General features: G+C 47.4%; 1 protein-coding gene across 2 annotated transcripts in view; it reads right to left on the bottom strand.

Annotated features, from left to right (window-relative positions):
- Positions 1-16,857, bottom strand: part of EDAR (ectodysplasin A receptor) — a 494,038-nt gene extending 477,181 nt beyond the window's left edge. For both annotated transcript variants that reach the window (XM_086934280.1, XM_086934281.1), the window contains exons 1-2: positions 16,675-16,857; positions 14,881-14,925 (exon numbers count right to left, since the gene is read on the bottom strand). In XM_086934280.1, the coding sequence (XP_086790406.1) occupies positions 14,881-14,925; positions 16,675-16,745 (116 nt within the window). In that variant the 5' untranslated portion in view covers positions 16,746-16,857. The remainder of the gene's footprint in view (positions 1-14,880; positions 14,926-16,674) is intronic.
- Positions 16,858-24,256: the final 7,399 nt, after the last annotated feature.

The raw sequence follows: 24,256 nt of genomic DNA, 5'->3' as shown, positions 1-24,256 counted from the left end.
GCTGTTGTCATTACTGTATATTAGTCTGTAACATAATCAAGTGCATATCTTTACTGTCCTCAAAAATATATTTTAAAATATTGTGAATGCAAGGTTGCTCGTAAATACTATCTCTCCTTATGTATTAGTGAGAAGCTAAAGAGAGCAGGACCACTGGAATTATGTGGTTTTTAAGGCCACAGCGTTTTCTGCATAACTATTGATTTGGCGCAGCTGCCCCATAATCCATCATCTGCTGCATATTCTGCAGATTTCAATAAAAAAATCATTTTGTTTCTAGCTCAAACAAATCAAAAGTTACTCAAATTGCAGTGATACGTTGCTGTGCAGTGGAGAAAGCCATTTGCAAAAGGTGATTCCCCTTTCTGTTGATTATTGTGTATTTGGGTGTTACTGGTACTAAGGAAGTGAAAGATATGTCCAGACAGTGCTAACCAGTGTAAAAGTAACAACATGCGGAAGCAATATTATCACAAAATGTGCCCCATTATGCTGCATAATTTGCCTTTTCTTGACACATAATTTAGCTAACCATGCTACATAATTTGGTCCTCCAGGGCAGTGACCCTGCCCTTAAGTAAATTAATTCCAATCAAGCACAGGTTAAAGAAATATATACAAGTATTTTAATAGTGAAATTGTATTAGGGTAGTTGTGAAAATTGAATTTGTGAGCACAGAGCTAGAACCTGATGCCGGTATTTGACAAGATCTGTGATGAACCCAGTTGCTAGACAGGAAGATGAACCATCAGTGAAACAATTTTAGTTGCTTTCTTCATTTACTTCCAATTGAGCTGGTAATGTCCAAACAATACTCTGATACCTTTCTGCTAGTGTGCAATGACCCTGTCTCAACCTTACTGCTTACTATTCTTTTTTGCTAATGAAGGCAGCGAAGGGGGGCGTGGCTTCAGCAGCCAACATGGCGGACGCTCTCTGAAAGAGCTCCACATTGAATCCTATCATCCGGCTATAATCGTCTGAGGCTGGTCGCCATGGACCACATGGGTTGACGGGGGCTGATTGCCTTGGTGGTTGTGGCCCAGTATTGATGGCGCTGTCAGGGTGGGCGCCTGGGGAAAGGCATGCGGTCTGAGGCCTAGACTGCTGCTGGTCGTGGTGCACTGGGGTCTGGCCTGGCTCAGTGCCTGAGTCAATCCCCACTGGACGTGCGGGGGGCGGGCCCTCTTGCAGCAGCCACACCAGCGGCATGCCAGCAGCTCCGCTGTTGGGAGAGGCGTGAGTGCCTTTTCTCACTACGTGGGGCTCCCACTCCTGAGGACAGACACGACGGGGCCCGCACCGATGAACATAGGGTGAAAATTTACTGTGCTTCAGAAAGGCCTTGAAAACCTGGCTGTTTAAACAAGCTTACTAACAATCTGTACGCAACGCAATCAAACAAATCTGCGCCATGAAACCTTCGGTGACCGTGCACTTTATAAGCTTCTGATAACATAGCATAACATAACAAAGGGGACTGGAGGAGGAGAAACTGAGCTTCCTGGGGCCTCCCCGACAGTGGCCATAATTTGCTGGGGACCTGCGCCCGGGATGGGCACCACGCAGAAGAATGCTGGTCTGGCCCTCTAAGTCACCACGTGGGTGGCTGTGGCCAGCTACAAGCCTTATTGGACTGGGGGAGCGTAAGGTGGTGCAGCAGCCATGCAATCAATGGAGTGGTGGAGACAGGAACCTTGACTTTGGCGGCAGGGGCCACCGGTGCCCTAATTGTGGAGGTACAGGGCCCGGTGCAACAAAGTGCATATACTGTGGACTGCAGAAGAGGACTTAGGAGAGCTACTATCTGGCACTGCCATACAACTAGACCTCTGTCACAGGACTTGTTGATGGATGCTAGTGGAGTGGACAGCGACTGTGACACACAGCCTCTCCAGAGTGTAACTGAGGCTGCGGGCATCGCTGATGGGTTATGCCATGAGGTCCTGCCAGGGAACCTCACTCTAGGCAGAACACACTGATGACCTTAGGTCTCTCTGCTGCCACAGGAGCTGATCTACATTCCACACTACATACCAAGCTGCTTGTGCTACAACTCGCTGCACTGACTCAGAGTGCCTGCAACCAGGTATGAAGTAGCAGACATGACCTTCTTTAATCCCACCTGGCGTCATAACCCCAGCCAACACTTGGATACCTCCTTCCTGCTCCTTGGGCCTCCCAGTTTGACCCGCAATTTCTGAGCTTGACATCACGAGGGGTCACAGATCGCTTCACCTACTGGGCTGCTCGTGCTGTGAGATGCTGCATTGGATCTTGCCACTCACAAGTGAGCCCTCACCTACTGAAGTGTAACTTTTTCTTCTGTATGCGAGTTGGGACCTCTGGTGACAATGGGCTCCAGACTCATCCAGTGGCCCCACACTCATCAGAGCCACCGACACTGACCTCGAAAGCCATCGACTCTTTGAGCTGCCCCAGGGGGTCCCTATCCATAGATGACAAATTAGACAGTGTCCTGGCAGCCATAAAACAATCCTGAATCCCAAAAGAGACTAAAATTGACACAGTCACAACCAAACTCACCCTGCTGCATGACAACCATAGAAAACTGACTGACAGAGTCCACACTGTGGAACAGTCATTGGCCACCATTCTGCTGCAGGCACAGGACACATAGACCCAACTAAATGCATTGTGCAATCGCGTTCATGTGCTGGAGGTGGGAGCAGAAGATGCTAAGGGCTGCTCCTGCAGGCCCAATGTTTGAGTATTGGACCTGCCTGAGAACATGGAGGGGCAAGGTGCTGTGTCCTACCTGGAGTCATGGGTCCATAGCATTGTCCCCTTCTCTGCACTGTTTCCATTCTTCTCTATTAAATGGGTGCATCAAGTGCCGACAACGAGGATCTCCTGGTGCTGCACTTATGGTTTGCCATCTGCACTACAAAAATTGTGACCTCATCTTGATTGAGGTCTGGAAACTTGACAATATGACTGTGGACAACGCAAAAATAATGTTCTTTCCAGTTTACACACTGGCGGTGCAGAGCCAGCGGAGTTCGTTCCTTGCTGTCAAGCATTTGCTCTGTGACTCAAACATTAGGTACTCACTCCTATTTCCAGCCGGCTTGGAGTCCTGGCGGAGGGCAAGACCCACTTTTTGATGGTCGCTGTGGACTTGGGTATTGTGCCTCATTGCGCAGACTAGATTCAGACTCAAGGGATGCGGGTGATGGATGTAGGGTGACCAACTGGCATTGGTGCAAATTCAGGACGGTGAGTGTAAAAATTCAGGACAAAGGGTCAAAATTCAGGACACAAATTCAGGACAGGAGGTCAAAATTCAGGACAAAACTTCAGGACAATAGGTACTTTTTACAGACACATCAGAGGTCGCGCAATAGTATATAAGTAAGCCCAGCCATTTCCAAACATATTCAACCATTTGCAAACCTATCCATCATGTATCCTTCCATCTATCATTTCACTCATCCATCCCTTCATGCATCCCCTCATCCATCCTTTCACTCATCCTCCATTATCCATCCACCCATCCACCCTTTCACCCTATCCATCTGTACACTTATCCATCCATTCTTCATCCCATCCATCCATTCACTCATCCATTCAGCCATTTACCCTTTCACCAATCCAGCCATCCTTTCACTTACTAATCCTTCCACCCATCCACTCTTTTAGTCATCTATCCATCCTCCCTTTCTCTCTCTCCATCGACCCTTAGCCTTCCTTCCATCCATCCATCCATCCACTCACCCACCCATCCATCCATCTACTCATCCACTCATGAATCCATCCATTGCCCCTATCACTCATCCATCTATCATTTCACTCTTTCACACATCTATTCATCCTTTTGACCATCTACCCTCCCTTTCACTCACTCATCCATCCTTACACCCACCCTTTCACTCATATCTCCATTCATTCACCCTTGCACTTATCAATCCATCAATCCATCCATCATTTCACTCATCCACCTACCCCCCATCATCCACCCACCCACCATCCACCCACCCACTAATCCATCCTTTCACCCACCCACCATCCAATCCACTGATCCATCCTTTCACCCACCCACCATCCACCCACCCACTCATCCATCCATCCTTTCACCCACCCACTCATCATCCATCCATCCATCCTTTCACCCACCCACTTATCCATCCATCCTTTCACCCACTCTCCATCCATCCATTCTTTCACCCACCCATCATCCATCCATCCATCCATCTGTCCTTCCCCTCATCATCCATCCATCCATCCCCTCATCATCCATCCATCCTTCCCCTCATCATCCATCCATCCTTCCCCTCATCATCCATCCATCCTTTTCCCTCATCATCCATCCATCCTTCCCCTCATCCATCCACTCTTCCCCTCATCATCCATCCATCCTTTTCCCTCATCATCCATCCATCCATCCATCCATCTGTCCTCCCCTCATCATCCATCCATCCTTCCCCTCATCATCCATCCATCCTTTTCCCTCATCATCCATCCATCCATCCATCCTTCCCCTCATCATCCATCCATCCTTCCCCTCATCATCCATCCATCCTTTCACCCCCCCTCATCATCCATCCATCCATCCTTTCACCCACCCCCTCATCATCCATCCACCCTTCCCCTCATCATCCATCCTTTCACCCACCCCTCATCATCCATCCATCCATCCATCCTTCCCCCCTCATCCATCCATCCCATCCATTTATCCTGCACCTCATCCATGCATCCTTCCCCTCCATCCATCCATCCATCCATCCTTCTCCTCATCCATCATCCTTCCCCTCACCCATCCATCCATCCCATCCATTTATCCTGCCCCTCATCCATCCATCCTTCCCCTCCATCCTTCCCCTCCATCCATCCATCCATCATCCTTCCCCTCATCCATCCTTCCTTTCATCCATCCTTCCTTTCATCCATCCTTCCTTTCATCCATCCTTCCCTTCACCCATCCATCCCATCCATTTATCCTGCCCCTCATCCATCCATCCTTCCCCTCCATCCATCCTTCCCCTCATCCATCCATCCTTCCCCTCATCCATCCATCCTTCCCCTCCATCCATCATCCTTCCCCTCATCCATCCTTCCTTTCATCCATCCTTCCTTTCATCCATCCTTTCCCTCACCCATCCATCCATCCCATCCATTTATCCTTCCCTTCATCCATCCATCCATCCTTCCCCTCCATCCATCATCCTTCCCCTCGTCCATCTTTCCCCTCATCAATCATCCAGCTACCCTTCCACCCATACATCCAGCTATTTACATTTTCTCTCCATCCTTCCCCTCACTCATCAATCCATCTATCCTCTCTCATTATCCATTTATTCAATCTTTCATTCATCCATTCACCCTTTCACTAATTCATCCAGCCATTCACACATCCCTTTACTTACTTACTCGCCCACCTTTCCATATTAATTTTGAGCTGAGCCCCTTTGAGAAGAGGCCCATCAAGAACTTCACCCTCGCTGCAGGCGCCGTTCCAGGACTGGGACAGAAGCCACCCAGGGCGGGGGTGGACTGGAGCCACCACATGGGGGGACAGGAGCAGGAGTCATCACAGGAGAGGGAACGTGATCCACCAGGGTGGGCACAGGGGTGGGCATGCAGTATTCTAGTATCATCTTGGACTTCTCGCCCCCTCCTGCCCAAGACAACGAGAAGACAGGCTCTCTGTCCAAAATGCCATCCCCCACTGTGATATACAGTACTTACAGGAGATACTTACTCTAAGAGAACTGATTGTCCTCCATACTTTGTTAATCAGTGTGGGTGCGATTGTGCCATTTCTTTATTGTATTACATTATGCATGTTTGAAGAACAGAGGTTTGCTTACAAATTAGTGACAGTAATTAAGCTCGGTGAAGAGAAGCAGGTGCTGCCTCGCTGTAATCAGGGGTGTAATCTGGCCTAGTCTAGGATGTTTGGGGCCCTGGGTAGAAATGGAATGTGTGAGCCCCCCCTCTAAATAGCAGATACAAGACGAATTCAGGGCTGTTTGCATGTGAATGGATGCCCCCTGCTCCTGAACCTGCAGCCCCTCCCTCTCAGTCACCTTCAAGCCCCTCTTAACAGCTCATCAAGGGCTGGAGGTGTGAGGGTTGCCATCCCGCTGTGACGCTTCAATGCTGCTGGGGGTCTGAGCTTTCATACAGCATCAGAGTCAAGAAGGGAGGTGGGGGCAAGCTGTGCCCGGTTAAAATTACGGACAAATGGCGTCCGTTAAAGAATCCTTCACGGACAACGGACAGACAGCCAAAATTACGGACTGTCCGTGAAATTTACGGACGGTTGGTCACCCTAGATGGATGGTGCCACTGGCGGGCAGCCGTTCAGCATACGTTTCCCTGACGCCGCATTCACCCGACCGGGAGCAGATTATACAGAGACAGCCACTGCAGGTGGCTGTAACGTTTCAAGTCTGAACCCATCCCTCCAACTCAGAGGGCAATGGTTCTAGGTCCATCAGTGACGACGGCTCCTCAACATCCTAACCACTCAGGCTTTGTTCCGCCACGCTGCATAGTGTGACCCCCCAGATGGCGGACGATATCCTTTGAACTTCATTAAACACTGACTTGCATTCATGAAATCCTTTTTTATCAATCTTTTATTGTCGCTATGTATGATGTTTTCTGTACAGCAGACCTAGGCACAGATGCATCAAGCTGAAATCCGCTCGCAAAGGGGAAGATTCTCAGAATCTGCCCCTTTGTGACCGGTATTTTTGCATTTGGGATGCATCATCACAAATGCAAAAATCGCACTTTAATAAATCCCAAAATAGCAATTACTTGCATTTAAGGAATATCAAATTGAGATTCCTTAAATGCAATGCATTACAGTAAAAAGAAATTGCGATTTCGCTAATAGGGGTTGCAAATTACCATGAAGTTGAACTTCATGGTAATTTGCAAAAACTTTGAAAAATGCACTAAAGTGCATTTTTCAAAGTTCTATTTTACACACAAACATGCACTTAGGCCATGTGTGTGTGCAAGATGTACCCATATGCAGATTTCAGAAGTGCTACAGGTTGTCCTTTTGACACCCTGGCACCCTTGAAATTGCAATCTCAATTTGCGATTCTCTAATTGAGAACCGCAAATTGAGATTGTCTTCCCATTCATTCCTATGGGCCTCTAGGCCCATAGGAATGAATGGAGAGGTATTCCTTAATTGCGACTCGCAATTTGCGAGTCGCAATTAAGGAATTTTAAGAAATCGCTATTCTTTAAGCGAGTTCTTCTTCCTTAGCATTTTGCTATTCCTTATTAGCGAATCGTTATTTTTCGCTACTAAGGAATCACAAAATGGATGCTTGATGCATCTGGGGGTTAATGCTGCTTCTCGTGACTTGTGTTGTTCGTAACACTTTTGATACTGCATAGCGCCTGCCACCCCAGATTCTTGCTCGACTTGAGAGGGCGCTGATGGCGCACATCACTTATGGGTGGAACCCCCTCATGTGTGTGACTATCGGGGGGCTTCGTCATCACAAATGTGCTTTCCTCCCATAACGCAGCTGGCTTCTGGTCTCCTGATCGTTGCAGCTTCGACTGCCTGGGGGGCGCATCCCTGCTGCCCTCTCCTTCCTGCCTGCTGTCACCCTGCTGGGGCCCATCCCTGCTGGGTGGACCTGCCTGTCGATGGGCGTCTCCTCCTGGTTCGGTTGCAGTGTCTGTGACTACCTTATCCTCTCGCACTTTGCCTGAGGTGGGGATGTCTTGCTGCCCCCTTGTGAGGCTGGGGGGCAGGGTCAGATTGTGATCACAATTTGGCCCGGGCACTGCCAAAAAAAAGTGGCCCACATTCCCGGGGCGTGCCCTTTCATGAAACACTGTTTAGTTACTCTCAGAGGTCACATTTGTAGAGAAACGTTTAGTAAATTAAGCATTTTAAAGCTTATAGAGCCAGTAACACTAATAAAGACTAGGAGCACTGCAGTTCTGATAACTGAATGGTTACTTGCAATCTTAATGCCCTGCATAATATAGTTAAATACTCGTTCCCAACCAGCTATGATCTTGACTCTGATCATTACATAAATCGGAAATCTAGTACAAAGTCAAGGAGAAAGGCTTAGACTGGAATCTCTGGGAATAGAACATGTAATAACAAAAGTAACAGGAAGAGCCACTCTGAACCTCTGCCATGGAGAATAGAACCTCTAATGACAAACAGTGAAGAAATAAAATTAGCAAAACACTGAAAAGAAATAAAATGTAGTTCCCTCACACATTTCACACTTTTCCCTGAATGTAAGTACCTTTTGCGGCCTTGATGGATCTCCCCTCTTTCTTTGTGTTGACTGTGAGAAGTTAGCCTGGCATATGATGTCCACTATTCTAGTGGGCACCTTACACCAGTCTAAACGACCCTTATTGATGGTGGTTGTAAAGTCAACCTTATAGACAAGCTATCCTAGTGGTAGCATGGACCAGCAGTCTTAGGCTAAAACCTCAGAGAGCATGTGAAGACAGCTGTTTTACCAATTATAATCCCTTGAGTACCAAATGAAAGGACACCACACAATATATATATATCAAATATATATGTATTTATTTCTAACACAACCCCTCTGAACTCTTTATGAGGTCAGAGATCGAAATACATCACAAGTTACTCATTAAGCATACTATAAGTTGCACAAACACAGTTCTGCTCTAGGGGCCTTACAAACCATATACTAAGTAAGTGGTATAAGAACCACTTCAGGAATAGGGAGTAGGCCTAGGGCCTAGGGAATCGCTGGGGCTACACTAGACAACCAAAGGTTAGGAAGTAGGAGACCTACGGGAGACGCGTACAGTGTCTAAACACAGTCGCAAGTTACCATTGACTTACAATGGAGAACGTAGAAGTTACAAAGTTGCAGTTTTAAGACACTTCCGGATGGACTAAGGTAAAACCCCTTTGAACTAGGACACTTCAAGAGTCAACACCCACGGGAGCACCGGAGTAATTGAGTTACCTCACCCAGGGAAGCCGGGTGCATAGGTGTCTTTTCGGGTCGGGTTTCGTAGATGTTTTCAATGGAGATCTGCGAAGAAGTGCTGCAGGCGACCAGAGGAAAAGTGACCAGGTGGATCCAAGGGTGGATCAGAGATGGGAAGAACCTGAAATCAGAGGGGACAGAGTCTGGGTCACTAGCCAGTGACCAGGAAGGAACCAGGGGATGACGAGTTGATTCAGGTGAAGAGGTGAAGCTTGTCTCTGCAGCCACGAGGACCAGGAGGCGTTGACGACAACCAGGAGCTGTATTCCAGCTGTTTCGTGTAGGATATAGTTGAGTACGGTGTCAGTATCCGGACTGGACCCAACAAGCCTTGGTAACCGCAATCCACGCAGGAAGTGAAGATGGGCTTTGAGTCAAACCAGCAAGGTCTGGGGAGCTTCTCCTTTGGAGGGAAGCTGAAGCAAGCCTGGAGCAAGCAGGAAAGCAGTTTAGTGTTAGAGGTTCATCTTCAGAGGGCTCATGAGCCAACGGGCTAGCAACCGGGAAGACCCGTCAAGCTGAAATGCAGGAGCAGGCCCCACGCGGCACTCATGGAGTGTGGAGGGCTGAGCTTTGGTGCAAATGGCGCTCGGGTCTGGGGCTTCTCAAACCCCAATGCACAACTTCGAGGGTGCCTCAGTAGTTGCACTGTTAGCAAAGTGCAGGATGTCCAGGGTGTCCGGTCCTACGTCTCTCGTGTCCGCCACGGGTCTCAGCTTTGCTGTGGATGTGGGTTGGAGTCGGAGAAGTCTGGAAGTCCAGTTCCTGAGTAGCTGGGTCTTCGGGTTCCCATAGGAGCGTGGACAAAGCAAACTGGCAAGTTACTGGTAGTGCCTGTTTGCACAGGGTGGTCACTCCTTGACCACAATGGAGATGTCTTCAGTCTTCTAGTCGATATAGAACGTCGAAGGTCCAAGAGTTCATATCAAAGTTTCTTCCAGGATTAATCTAAAGTCTCTAGACACAGCTCCTATCTTTATACTGATTTTAGGGGCTGGATTACCTGCTATGTCCCTCCTATGCGTGGACCCTGAGAAGGGGGTGGTTACACCCCTTTCCCTTTGTCCAGTTTTGCGCCAGAACGGGGCTGGAGTGCCCCAGCAACTGGTTTGAACAGGGCTATGCATGGAGCACTTTGTGTGCCCCAGGCAGTGTCTGGAAAAGCATCTTTCCATTCAACCCACCCTGCCCCAATACACTACAGGCTGTCTGGGGAGGTGCTAGCACCTCCCCTAACAGGAAACCTATTGTCCAGGCCTCCCTTGCCAGAGTTTCATCCAGCAGCAGGAGGTCAGACTCGTGTCTGTGGCACCAGCATCCATTTTGTGATGCTGAGGCTCTGTTTAACTTTAACTGGGTAAAGCAGTAACTACATGTCTTCTCCCTCTAGAAGGGTGTAATGCTACCCCCGCCGCCAGGACTTGCGGGGGGCAGTATTCCAAAGTGTTTGACACCTTACACAACATGTTTTGATAAAGCCAAACCAAAGTTGTTAGCATTAATTGTGAGGATTATAATGCACTTAAGAGTATATGGTATGGCTATATCATAGAACAGCTAAAAGGAGATGTTGAAAACAAGAAGATAGTGGAACCTTCTCAAGAGCAGCACCTAACCTATAATAACTCCATTCGTAGAATACCCCTTAGATCAAGAGCGGGGATATGTGTGCACACCGATTGGCACCCACCAAGACAGTGCTAGTTCCAAAGGAACATAACAGTATACAAAAAGCACAGGTGCACCACACAAATGTCAAAGGCAAAAATAAATTTCCAATTTAAATAAGAACATAAGAGATGTTCCTTAATTTTGGTTTCTTTATTCAATGGACAGTACACCCAACGCGTTTCGTCCCTCCTGGGGACTTCTTCCGGGCGATAGAAACTGGTGCGTCCAGTATGTGAACCGTTGGATTGATCACAGTGACACGCTGTCCCTTAATCTTGATTCTTCTAGAAAAAATATACAGCTATAAGGAGATGGTTCCGAAAGCTGCAGAAGGGCTCAGCTCATGCTAGAGCACCCTCTCACATAAAACCAAGCACTCTGCCTTCAGGATTGTCAAGGCCTGATAGGAGTGGCTTATAGGTATATATGTGTCTATATATAAGAGTAGATATAGGTCTACTATATCTAAGCAAGGGGTGATCACACCACCTTGCCCAAGCTGAGTGATCAGCCTGTGGTGTCAGTTTGGATGGCCAGCCAGGGGTGGCATAATACATGCTGCAGCCCCTGGTAGGCCTTGGATGCACCTATGCCTTGGGTACCTATGGTACACTATACAGGGCCTCACAAAGGTGACCCAATTCCTAATTAGGTATGTACCTAAAGTACTTGATATTAATTTAGAGAGAGAACAGCTGGGCTGTGGGTCTGATTAGCAGGCCCACAGCCACACTAAAGCCGAAAAACCAGAGAATCACAGCAAAAAGTGGGGGTGACCATAGGAAGCACTTCAGCTGGCTAGGCAAACAATCCTCCAAGTATAGAAACAGTGCTGCCTATCAAAATAGGGTTTTCTACGATAACACGCTTCCAGTTTTATTTATACATCATAGTTCGATAATAACTTAATAAGTAGGAGAAGAATTAGGACAAAGGTGAGAGAAACCAATAATAGCGAGGAGAGAGAGGAGATAAAGAAGAAGGAGATAGAGACCATATTGGTCTTACAGCATTTCAAACAGCACAGTTATCATGACAATTTGGTACCCTTACTCCAGACTAAGGAAGAGAGACCTTAGTCTAAATATCAATGATTTCTCTATTGAAACATTTTAAGGTGGTTTCTATTGTTGCAGGTGTCCATCCAGTTAGAACCTTGCTCAGAAAGCATGTTTTTTGTGATTTGGTGTAAATCCGTTCAGCTGTTTTTGATAATAAGAATTTAAAGAGGAGCTTGGGTTAGGCATGCAAGGGGTTAACTCTCAGGAAAAGTTAGAGATATTTTAGCTGTTGGTCCCGTGCGACATCTGATGTACCAAAATTAAAAATACACACTGAGCTGAATAGTTGAGGGAGTTTTTTTTTTAATCTTATGAGCCATTTCGGTACCATGGTACTGGTAGCACGGTACTGAGATGATCTGATTGGCTAGCCACAACATTGATACTACTCTTAACACTGCTGAAGAAGTGTAGGACCTACATGATTCATGACCCTTGTGCCTCTAAACAAATTAATAGATAGATAGACAGACAGACAATCAGACAGACAGACAGACAGACAGACAGACAGACAGACAGACAGATAGATAGATAGATAGATAGATAGATAGATAGATAGATAGATAGATAGATAGATAGATAGATAGATAGATAGATAGATATATAGATAGATAGATAGATAGATAGATAGATAGATAGATAGATAGAAAGGTAGATAGATAGATAGATAGATAGATAGATAGACAGATAGATAGATAGATAGATAGATAGATAGATAGATAGATAGATAGATAGATAGACAGACAGATAGATAGATAGATAGATAGATAGATAGATAGATAGATAGATAGATAGATAGATAGATAGATAGATAGATAGATAGATAAAAGAAATATAGATAGATAGATAGATAGATAGATAGATAGATAGATAGATAGATACTACACAGTCTCGCTCTGTAGTTATGCTTCAGCTACACATTCTATTGAAAAGGCATGTTTTGATTTGCCCATAACATTTGATGCCCATGGACAGAGCTACACTATATTTGGCAATTGCTTAGCATGTGTAGCTAAGTTCTGACATGCCACTTTCGTGCACTGCCTCCAAGGTGAATAAAGGTAAGGGGGGGTCAATAAAGGTAGGTTTTCCCATTTAAGTTCCTATAGGAATTTTTGATCACAGCTACAGCAGAAAGTACTTAACGGATTAACACCAAACTTGACATGAAAGTAGTACTTTACTCTGGAAGCATATTTTTTATGATTTGTTGAAAATCCACTCATTAGTTGTTTGAGATATTGGTGTTATTAAAAGATGCTGTAAACGATTGAAAGGGTCACTTTTGGACATCTTGCCAGTTGAAAATCCATTTGCTAATTTGCTTCGTTTTACAAATATATATAAAATTTGGCAGACATTTAATATTTTCACACTACTCTTGGTAGTTTCAGATTATTGCAGATCCATAGCGGCAGGGAAGGAATTAAAAAGAAAGGATGGTAGATCACTTACTAATAAACCTGGTAAGGAAGACGGGAATTACCTTTTTATTTGCTTAAAATGCTAGCTCAGTTTGCTACATCTGCACCAAATGTTAGGGGAATTTTGCAAGTTGTGCTGATCCACCGAGCAAGGTACAGAGTTAACGGGATCAAAACATTTTTGATTTACTGATAACTTTGGCACAGTTTGATAGATATCCATGAAATTTGGCAGAAACATGTTAATCCTGTTCTTAGTTTCTCATGCAGCTTCATCATGTAGGGCTGTTTTACAAGCGGCTAAACTAAGTCTTCCATTGCTAATACGTTTGGCACCTTTGGCTAAATCTGCTTGAAATTTGGCAGACATTTAGCTTTCTGTTGGTTATGTCACGTTTGAAGCTGATCCACTGGGGAGGGGCAAAGATAATTGAAAGGCAATCAAAATGTAATTCATAAATAATTTGGGTGCTGTTTCATGACTCAGCGTGACATTTGACAGTTACTAAATTAAGCCCAGCGCGAGGTGTGGCCCTGTGTCCAACTCCCGCTGTGCAGGGCTGAATGGGATTGGGCGCGGGGCAAGGCTGAGGCCAATCACAGCACAGAATGGGTACATGGCAGGTAAATGCAGTGCATCACAAAATCGAATGAAACACAGTGAAATGTTAGTTATGGTTCAATGAGGACAAAACTAAGGAGCAGATTTACAAGCCCCTTGCGCCGCTTTTACGCCGCTGTTGCGTCACTTTTGTGACCCAGCAGCGGCGCAAAAGATGCGCCATGGTGCGGGGTATTTTCAACGTGACGCATCTCCCAGATGCGTCACGTTGTAAAGCCCTGTGTCAGAAGAGGCGTACCATCGCAGGGGAAGGCGTTCCGGCGCAGGAACGCCTCCCAAAAGTGACTGAGTGAAATCTACAAGATTTCACTCAGCCACTTTTGGGCCCATGCTGCGTCAAAACCCTGCGCCTGCTTGAAGCAGGCGTAAGGATTGACGCAGCATTGTGCACATAGGGCCCCCCTGATCATTGCTGGAGCTGCGTCACGCTTGCGACGCAACTCCAGCAATGCGTCACTTTTTTGCCCCATGGTGCGCCGCATTGTAAATGCGGCGCATCATGGGTGGCGGAGCTGCGGCGTACAATTACTGGTGCATCCCTGTCGATATGCAGGGATGCGCCAGTAATTGTAAATCTGCCCCTCAAAGCCCAGAAATTTGCCAGCTGTGTTGTGCAATACACAATGCACACTATAGCTCATGCTTCTGCCAAGCTCAGTGCACCCCATAATGTATGGCACGTAAAGGAAAGGCTGTCTACAGATACAAAACATAGAAGGGGCAAACTTGTAGCTATTCACCAAACGTACAGTTTTTTATAGACCGCCAATATTATGATGTGGAACCAAATGATTTTTTACAAATCCTTTAAAAAAAATAAAGGTTTTAATAGCTCTTTATTTAAAGATCAGTAAGAGATTTATTTGACGGTGTGGAATATGTTTTGGAACATTTTGTGAAACTGTTGTAAATGGAAGCAGAAATCACAGTTTTCTTTGAGTTAAGAATAGTGCCCTTGCACTGTTAGCATGAAAGAGGGAAGCATTGATAAGATCTTAAAGAGAACTCTTTACCGTGAAGTCATTGTGAATAGCAATGTTGGTTACTTTAATCACTATAGTACAAACATCTTTCTTTTGCAACCAGCAGGATGTCAGGATGCACTAACCTTGTTCGTGGAATCCAATGGGAATGATGACTCTTCTGTCTCTCACTGCCTCCACCAATGACCACACACACAGGAATATAAGGGCCAGGGATAGAAAAGGTGAAAGAGGGAAGGGATAAGAAAGAAAAGAGGGACACTATATTCCATCACTTTGACTTGTCACTTCTCCTGATCAAGGATGACTGCAGACTGTGGCAGATATCTACCAGCAAAGAAATACCTTGTTATCAGCCCTGGCCTGTGCAGGTAAGAGTGGCGGGGCCAGGTGGGGTGTATGACGTTACAACGCATACTTTTACAATGCCTACCTTTACAACGCAATTTTTACACCGCAACATCCATTACAACGCATACCATTACAACACATGCCATTACAACTAATTCTTTGAAACTACCTTTACAACACATTCCACTACAACGCATACTACATTTACAACGCATACCATTACAACGCATAACATTACATTGCATGTAAGGTAAGTATTGGATAGTGTAGGGGTAGAAATTACTATTCTAACTCCAGGGGGTGCAACAGTAGGGTAAGTGTTGGATAGTGTAGGGGTAAAAATTACTATTCTAACTCCAGGGGGTGCAACAGTAGGGTATGTGTTGGATAGTGTAAGGGTACTATGTGTTGTAATGCTATGCGTTGTAATGGTATGCATTGTAATGACTGCGTTGTAATGGCATGCGTTGTAGTGGTGTGCGTTGTAGTGTCATGCGTTGTAATGGTTGCGTTGTAAATGCATGCATTGTAATGGATGTTGCGTTGTAAAAGTTTCGTTGTAATGGTAGTGCGGTGTAAAAGTTGCGCTGTAAAGGTTGTTTCCCGACCAGGTGGGGTGGGGTGGGGGGTTGGGGATTTCGAAAGACGATGACAAGGGAAAATTAATTATGAATTAATTTTGCCTCGTCATAGTAAATTGAAATTCCTCCCCAGACGGCCCCACTGCCCTACCACTCTTACCTGCACGGGCCACGGCTGCTTGTCAAGGTAGGTTGTATCCTTTACTGTATTAGTAAATCGATAGACCTTAGCGTAACCAACTTTCTTTATTTTGAAGTAGAACTTTGTAACTTCTTAATACTAAACTCACAAATAATAAGTACCTTAAATATAAATTCATTAACACTTCTGCTTACTACGTGAGTGTCTACCCCAAACTCAGTCACTATGCATTCCCTGTGGAAGATAAGATATAGTTTCTAGTTGACTCTTGCAAAACTGGAAGGTACCCAACAAAGTTAATAGTCTGCTGTTCCCTAGTCTTGGCAATTTATTTGTTGGTACTAGAATGTAAAACCTTGTACTTGATATTCATACATTACATGAGCCACAAAGTGCACATCAAGAATCTTTCCTGTACCGTCATGGAATAACCCTTAGGAAATGTAAAAACTTCCAGTATTAGATGAATTATAAAAATGTTCAGCACATTTTTCAAAGTACAAGATGGCTTTCTGAATATGTCTCTGTATTTCAAATTTTCTTCAATACAAGTCCATAGCAAAGCAATTGCTATTGGCAGGTAAATATGAGCTCAATGGAGCACGGTCCTGGCTGAACCAACTATCACAACTACCTAACATCTGACTATGGACCACGAGGGAATTTATACCCAGGTAGCCAAGATGGAAGTGTCTGCTCGGAATGCTGCTGTGTTACACATCAGGGACGGCCGTCACAAACAAAAAGTGGTGGGGAGGGGGAAGGGGTGTGGGAGAGCGTGGTAGGGGGAGTGCGGGGTGGGAGCGCAGGGGGTAGGTTTGATAATAAAAAAAGAGGAGACTTACCTTAAGCTGATGGCTGCCTCACGCCTCGGTCTTCCTGTGATTCCTGGTCCCAGCAGACAATAGGACAGCATAACAGACTCCCTGTGCAATCCCCGTGCTGCTCTCTTGTTATGAGAGCAGCATGGGGATTGGCTTGAGCGGGCTGGTTTAATGTTCACTCAGGAACAGGGAGTCTGTGCTGTTTCTCCAACCTGGCTGTGCAATACTGCTGGGTTGGAGAAATCTAAGACGGAGGGCCAAACACACATGCACATTTAGAAGTGCACCAACCAGTCCTCCTGCCCCCTCCCATGGCCCCAGCCCTGCCCCTTCCTGCACACGGTGGCTGAGCCAGCAGGTGAAAATTAAACAATGATAAAATATTGCTTTATTTTTCAGCTGCTGGCTCTGAGCCGGTGAGGCGATGCTCCTCCGCCATTGCGGAGGAGCCGCCCCTGCACACATTCTCACCATACACACTGTCCTGACAAACACACCGCTCTGCAATGACTTCCAGCATTTCTGTCACTGAAAGAAAGTCAGTGGGAGCTGTTTTGGAGTATCACCCCCATGCTTGTGTGGCTTCTAGGGGTAAGTAATGCCTCCAGTTCTGCTTCCTGACTCAAGAGAACATAAAAGCTATTTTTACTGCTTAATAAAGTTGAAAGGGTTTTTAAGAGCGAAGCATGTTGTGGTCATTTTAACAATGCAAAGGCTGTTTGTCTATGTGCAACGCACTGCAAAATGTTTTAGACGGTCAGTAGAGTAGTCACACTGACTCGCAAAGAAAAATGTACACAATGTAATCTATACCGTTGCTAACGAAACACAGCGACATTGTAAACATCGAGCTGATTTAAAGCATCCCCCAAAAAGAGTGTTTTCAATATGGGAGGTGCAAACACAACAGGTGATGGACCGAATGTGGATCAATGTCACACACTCAACCCAGTCCAAAGATCTGGGCCCTAATCCATCGTTTTTTTGCACTCCACACCACCCCGGGTTAGACAATGGCGATATGCAAATCAGCTCTGAACCTGTGCCCCATGGGAACAGTCCAGTCCGAACTACAAAAGCCATGTCCTTCCCAGAACGGAATCAAGCATCCGAGGACCGGACCGGTTTCGAGGAAACACCTCTCATCAGCCCGGCTAGCTTGACTCCAGTGGTGTGGAGTGCCTGGGACCCACGTCTGGGCATCCCCAGCGCACTTAGGGCGGAATATGCAAACACAACAGGTGATGGACCGAATGTGGATCAATGTCACACACTCAACCCAGTCCAAAGATCTGGGCCCTAATCCATCGTTTTTTTGCACTCCACACCACCCCGGGTTAGACAATGGCGATATGCAAATCAGCTCTGAACCTGTGCCCCATGGGAACAGTCCAGTCCGAACTACAAAAGCCATGTCCTTCCCAGAACGGAATCAAGCATCCGAGGACCGGACCGGTTTCGAGGTAACACCTCTCATCAGCCCGGCTAGCTTGACTCCAGTGGTGTGGAGTGCCTGGGACCCACGTCTGGGCATCCCCAGCGCACTTAGGGCGGAATATGCAAACACAACAGGTGATGGACCGAATGTGGATCAATGTCACACACTCAACCCAGTCCAAAGATCTGGGCCCTAATCCATCGTTTTTTTGCACTCCACACCACCCCGGGTTAGACAATGGCGATATGCAAATCAGCTCTGAACCTGTGCCCCATGGGAACAGTCCAGTCCGAACTACAAAAGCCATGTCCTTCCCAGAACGGAATCAAGCATCCGAGGACCGGACCGGTTTCGAGGTAACACCTCTCATCAGCCCGGCTAGCTTGACTCCAGTGGTGTGGAGTGCCTGGGACCCACGTCTGGGCATCCCCAGCGCACTTAGGGCGGAATATGCAAACACAACAGGTGATGGACCGAATGTGGATCAATGTCACACACTCAACCCAGTCCAAAGATCTGGGCCCTAATCCATCGTTTTTTTGCACTCCACACCACCCCGGGTTAGACAATGGCGATATGCAAATCAGCTCTGAACCTGTGCCCCATGGGAACAGTCCAGTCCGAACTACAAAAGCCATGTCCTTCCCAGAACGGAATCAAGCATCCGAGGACCGGACCGGTTTCGAGGTAACACCTCTCATCAGCCCGGCTAGCTTGACTCCAGTGGTGTGGAGTGCTTGGGACCCACGTCTGGGCATCCCCAGCGCACTTAGGGGGGAATATGCAAACACAACAGGTGATGGACCGAATGTGGATCAATGTCACACACTCAACCCAGTCCAAAGATCTGGGCCCTAATCCATCGTTTTTTTGCACTCCACACCACCCCGGGTTAGACAATGGCGATATGCAAATCAGCTCTGAACCTGTGCCCCATGGGAACAGTCCAGTCCGAACTACAAAAGCCATGTCCTTCCCAGAACGGAATCAAGCATCCGAGGACCGGACCGGTTTCGAGGTAACACCTCTCATCAGCCCGGCTAGCTTGACTCCAGTGGTGTGGAGTGCCTGGGACCCACGTCTGGGCATCCCCAGCGCACTTAGGGCGGAATATGCAAACACAACAGGTGATGGACCGAATGTGGATCAATGTCACACACTCAACCCAGTCCAAAGATCTGGGCCCTAATCCATCGTTTTTTTGCACTCCACACCACCCCGGGTTAGACAATGGCGATATGCAAATCAGCTCTGAACCTGTGCCCCATGGGAACAGTCCAGTCCGAACTACAAAAGCCATATCCTTCCCAGAACGGAATCAAGCATCCGAGGACCGGACCGGTTTCGAGGTAACACCTCTCATCAACCCGGCTAGCTTGACTCCAGTGGTGAGGAGTGCCTGGGACCCAGGTCTGGGCATCCCCAGCGCACTTAGGGCGGAATATGCAAACACAACAGGTGATGGACCGAATGTGGATCAATGTCACACACTCAACCCAGTCCAAAGATCTGGGCCCTAATCCATCGTTTTTTTGCACTCCACACCACCCCGGGTTAGACAATGGCGATATGCAAATCAGCTCTGAACGGGTGCCCCATGGGAACAGTCCAGTCCGAACTACAAAAGCCATGTCCTTCCCAGAACGGAATCAAGCATCCGAGGACCGGACCGGTTTCGAGGTAACACCTCTCATCAGCCCGGCTAGCTTGACTCCAGTGGTGTGGAGTGCCTGGGACCCACGTCTGGGCATCCCCAGCGCACTTAGGGCGGAATATGCAAACACAACAGGTGATGGACCGAATGTGGATCAATGTCACACACTCAACCCAGTCCAAAGATCTGGGCCCTAATCCATTGTTTTTTTGCACTCCACACCACCCCGGGTTAGACAATGGCGATATGCAAATCAGCTCTGAACCTGTGCCCCATGGGAACAGTCCAGTCCGAACTACAAAAGCCATGTTCTTCCCAGAACGGAATCAAGCATCCGAGGACCGGACCGGTTTCGAGGTAACACCTCTCATCAGCCCGGCTAGCTTGACTCCAGTGGTGTGGAGTGCCTGGGACCCACGTCTGGGCATCCCCAGCGCACTTAGGGCGGAATATGCAAACACAACAGGTGATGGACCGAATGTGGATCAATGTCACACACTTAACCCAGTCCAAAGATCTGGGCCCTAATCCATCGTTTTTTTGCACTCCACACCACCCCGGGTTAGACAATGGCGATATGCAAATCAGCTCTGAACCTGTGCCCCATGGGAACAGTCCAGTCCGAACTACAAAAGCCATGTCCTTCCCAGAACGGAATCAAGCATCCGAGGACCGGACCGGTTTCGAGGTAACACCTCTCATCAGCCCGGCTAGCTTGACTCCAGTGGTGTGGAGTGCCTGGGACCCACGTCTGGGCATCCCCAGCGCACTTAGGGCGGAATATGCAAACACAACAGGTGATGGACCGAATGTGGATCAATGTCACACACTCAACCCAGTCCAAAGATCTGGGCCCTAATCCATCGTTTTTTTGCACTCCACACCACCCCGGGTTAGACAATGGCGATATGCAAATCAGCTCTGAACCTGTGCCCCATAGGAACAGTCCAGTCCGAACTACAAAAGCCATGTCCTTCCCAGAACGGAATCAAGCATCCGAGGACCGGACCGGTTTCGAGGTAACACCTCTCATCAGCCCGGCTAGCTTGACTCCAGTGGTGTGGAGTGCCTGGGACCCACGTCTGGGCATCCCCAGCGCACTTAGGGCGGAATATGCAAACACAACAGGTGATGGACCGAATGTGGATCAATGTCACACACTCAACCCAGTCCAAAGATCTGGGCCCTAATCCATCGTTTTTTTGCACTCCACACCACCCCGGGTTAGACAATGGCGATATGCAAATCAGCTCTGAACCTGTGCCCCATGGGAACAGTCCAGTCCGAACTACAAAAGCCATGTCCTTCCCAGAACGGAATCAAGCATCCGAGGACCGGACCGGTTTCGAGGTAACACCTCTCATCAACCCGGCTAGCTTGACTCCAGTGGTGTGGAGTGCCTGGGACCCACGTCTGGGCATCCCCAGCGCACTTAGGGCGGAATATGCAAACACAACAGGTGATGGACCGAATGTTGATCAATGTCACACACTCAAACCAGTCCAAAGATCTGGGCCCTAATCCATCGTTTTTTTGCACTCCACACTGAGGTTCCGTGACAATTGTAAGTGGTGTTTTCGACTCACACGAATATGGTCGAGTCTAGTATCTATGAACCGCAAATGACGAGTTTAGCAAGTGTGCGCAGTTTCGCTGTGCTAACTTAAACCGTTCGTTTGTTATGTGGGTTTGTCATCTGTACCCACGGGTTCCATCTTAGATACGGCATCCATTTTGTCTCTTGCCCTCAAGTAGCCAGCGAACGGACGCTGTCCGCTTCGCGACCCTGGGACTCCCAAGATGTTTGCGGAAGACACATGTTCTTTGAAAGTGTCTTTATGACAAGGGGGATGCTACTGTAAGGCAGATGGCGCCGCTCGAGGCTCATCTTGCCGCACGGGCTTATTGTCTCAGTTGTGCATCTCATTAGGCACGTCCCTTTGATGCCTGTATCTCGTGCTTCTCGACACTTCCCTTTTACACCCTTTCCGATCTCCCCACTGTCCCCGTCTTCCTCTGCACCTGTCTTCGTTCCTGTTTCGATCTACTTTACTGCTGATTGGAATTTACTAATGGTGGGAAGATGGGTTTTTACAGTTGGGAACCGCCAAATGTTTCCGCACTTATGTTCCGGATCTTGTGTGTTTCAAAGTGATCTAAGCGACCCCTCTGAGAGCGACTTGTGGGAACCAGGTTGTAAACTATTGTGTATCATGTTATCCTATGGGTAGAAACTGTATAAAAGGAGCGATCCACAAATACAATTTGAAGCAGTCTCCCCGAACTACACTCGATGTACTTCTTGTGACTTCTGTGTTCCCTGCAGTAAATAAACCTTGACTCTTTGACGCCGAAGGAAGTGTCCCGTGTCTCTGTGATTTGTACGCCGGAGCAGGTTACCCACGAAGGTTTCAGGTGTTGTGCCCTGGCACCGCTGGGTCCAAAGAACCCAGTCCTTCAGTTGGCGCCCAACGTGGGGCTGCATCAGTGGTACCGGTCCAAGCCTGACGATCGTGAGGAACTTCGTGTGAAATCTCCGAGGGAAGGTGCACCCCGCTTCATCGATCCTGTTGTCGAAATAAGTGGCCCGAAGACTTTTCCCGCGAAGATTCCCGCCTCCTAACGGCTGCGACGGACTGCTACCCTGACTGTGGACCTGTTTTGGCGCCTGGCGTAGACCTTGGTATAGCGAGACGATTGACGGGCCTTCCTGAGGACGCCATTGATCTTTGAGTTAAGTATTTGTGGGTCGCTCCCAGAGTTCTTGGTTGTAGACACTTTAGCGAGTGTCTTTGTTGTAGACACTTTAGCGAGTGTCTTTGTTGTAAACACTTTAGCGAGTGTTTTTGTTGTAGACACTTTAGCGGGTGTCTTTGTTGTACACGCTGTGTGAGTGTTTTTGTCGGTGACACTTTGCTAGCGTACTTTGTTGTTGTTGTATTTGTTTGACGACTGCAGCCGCCAAAGACCGAGGGTTTAGTTCTTTGCTGGGACTTGGTAAATCCCGAAATCCCGTAACCCTTGAAGTTTGTGAAACTCGGCTAGTGTGCAAGATGCCTGGTCGCAGTACTTTGTTCAGTTGCTTTAGACCTTGTGGTGCGGATTCCCTGCTGGAGGACTCGTGTCCGATACCTCCGGTTGGAACTCCTACATATGACTTATATAGCAAACATGGGCTAGGCCCGATTGCTTTTAACGATTATTGGATCAAATATACAAAGAAAGACGGCGATCTTCGTTGGCCACCTCACGGTAGCTTCGAAGCGTCGATCTTAGATAATTTGGAAATAAAGTTGTTCGAACGTAAATCAAGGCCGGCCATGTTTGATGCCTTTCGGTTCTGGCGCAAAGAAGCCCGACAGAAAGAGATCAGACAAAATAAACGTAGTCAGCGAGATACTGTTGCTACTATAGTGAAGAAAGCTGAGCAGTTTCAGCGTGATAAGGAGGATAAGGATAAGGAAGTGTTTGAGAGATTACAGCGTATGTCCATAGACAAATGCTATCCTGTTTTGTCTACGGAGTCGGATAAGAAGGAAGAGGCAGTTGAGGATTCTTTAATGTCCTATCTTATGAAGTCGCCACCTCCGTACGTACAGGGTACCGCAGCTCCTGTGGTCCCTGCCGTACCTGTTCCACCAGTTCCTCAACCTGCACTTGCTCTTCCGACTGTTCCTGCTCCTTTGCCTCTTTCTATTCCTACTGCTCCTCCGCTTCCACATACTCCTGTTCCCGCTACTGCTCACGCTACTGCTCCTGTGTTGTTAACCCCTGTTGCTGCTAACGTCTCTACTCCTTCTCTTGTTAGTCCTGTGTCTTACTCTTCTCCCTCTACTCGTAATCGTGATTCTCCCCTTGCGACAAACTTCTTTCAGTCGCTCGGACCTGTTTTTGGGTCTGCAGGTTCTGATGGTCCACAGAGACGTAGCCAGCTTCCTGGTAATAGAGAACGTGTTGCGCTATACAATATGGCGATGGGTTGGATGATAAACCCTGTTAGAAATCCACCTCGTGTTGTCCTCGAAACGTTTGATCAATTCAACATACCTACTCAGAGATATGTGTTTGATGAAATGTGCAAGTTCTTACATGATCAGATAGCGGACAATGCGCCTGACGAGGTGCTGACCGCCCTGTCTGAACTCCGGCTTCAGTTCGCAACTGGACTGATAGTCGACACTAATGTCCGACGTGCTATTGAACGGTTGCTATCTCTTCGTCCCGCTCCTATTCCTCATGCATTGTTCGTTGAGGACATTGAACAACGAGATGGGTCTGGCCAATATCCTATGCGAGAAGTTCCGCCAGTTTGGGTACCCGCTGATAATACTAATGCTAATGCTCCAATACCAGCACATTTCCAGAGAGTGTGGATACACCTCCCTTGGAAACGATCGGAAGTGCTTCAGGTGAAACAAACTTTGCCTGATCCTCGCAAAAATCCTGCGGGGTATTACAAAGAATTATCGCAGCTCGTAGACGCTACGATAATGAATCTGGCCGATATCGAC

Source organism: Lissotriton vulgaris, chromosome 8, assembly GCF_964263255.1.
Source record: "Lissotriton vulgaris chromosome 8, aLisVul1.2, whole genome shotgun sequence".
NCBI classification, from domain to species: Eukaryota; Metazoa; Chordata; class Amphibia; order Caudata; family Salamandridae; genus Lissotriton; species Lissotriton vulgaris.
The sequence above is the reverse complement of the archived record's forward strand: the minus strand, read 5'-3'. Positions and strand labels throughout refer to the sequence as shown.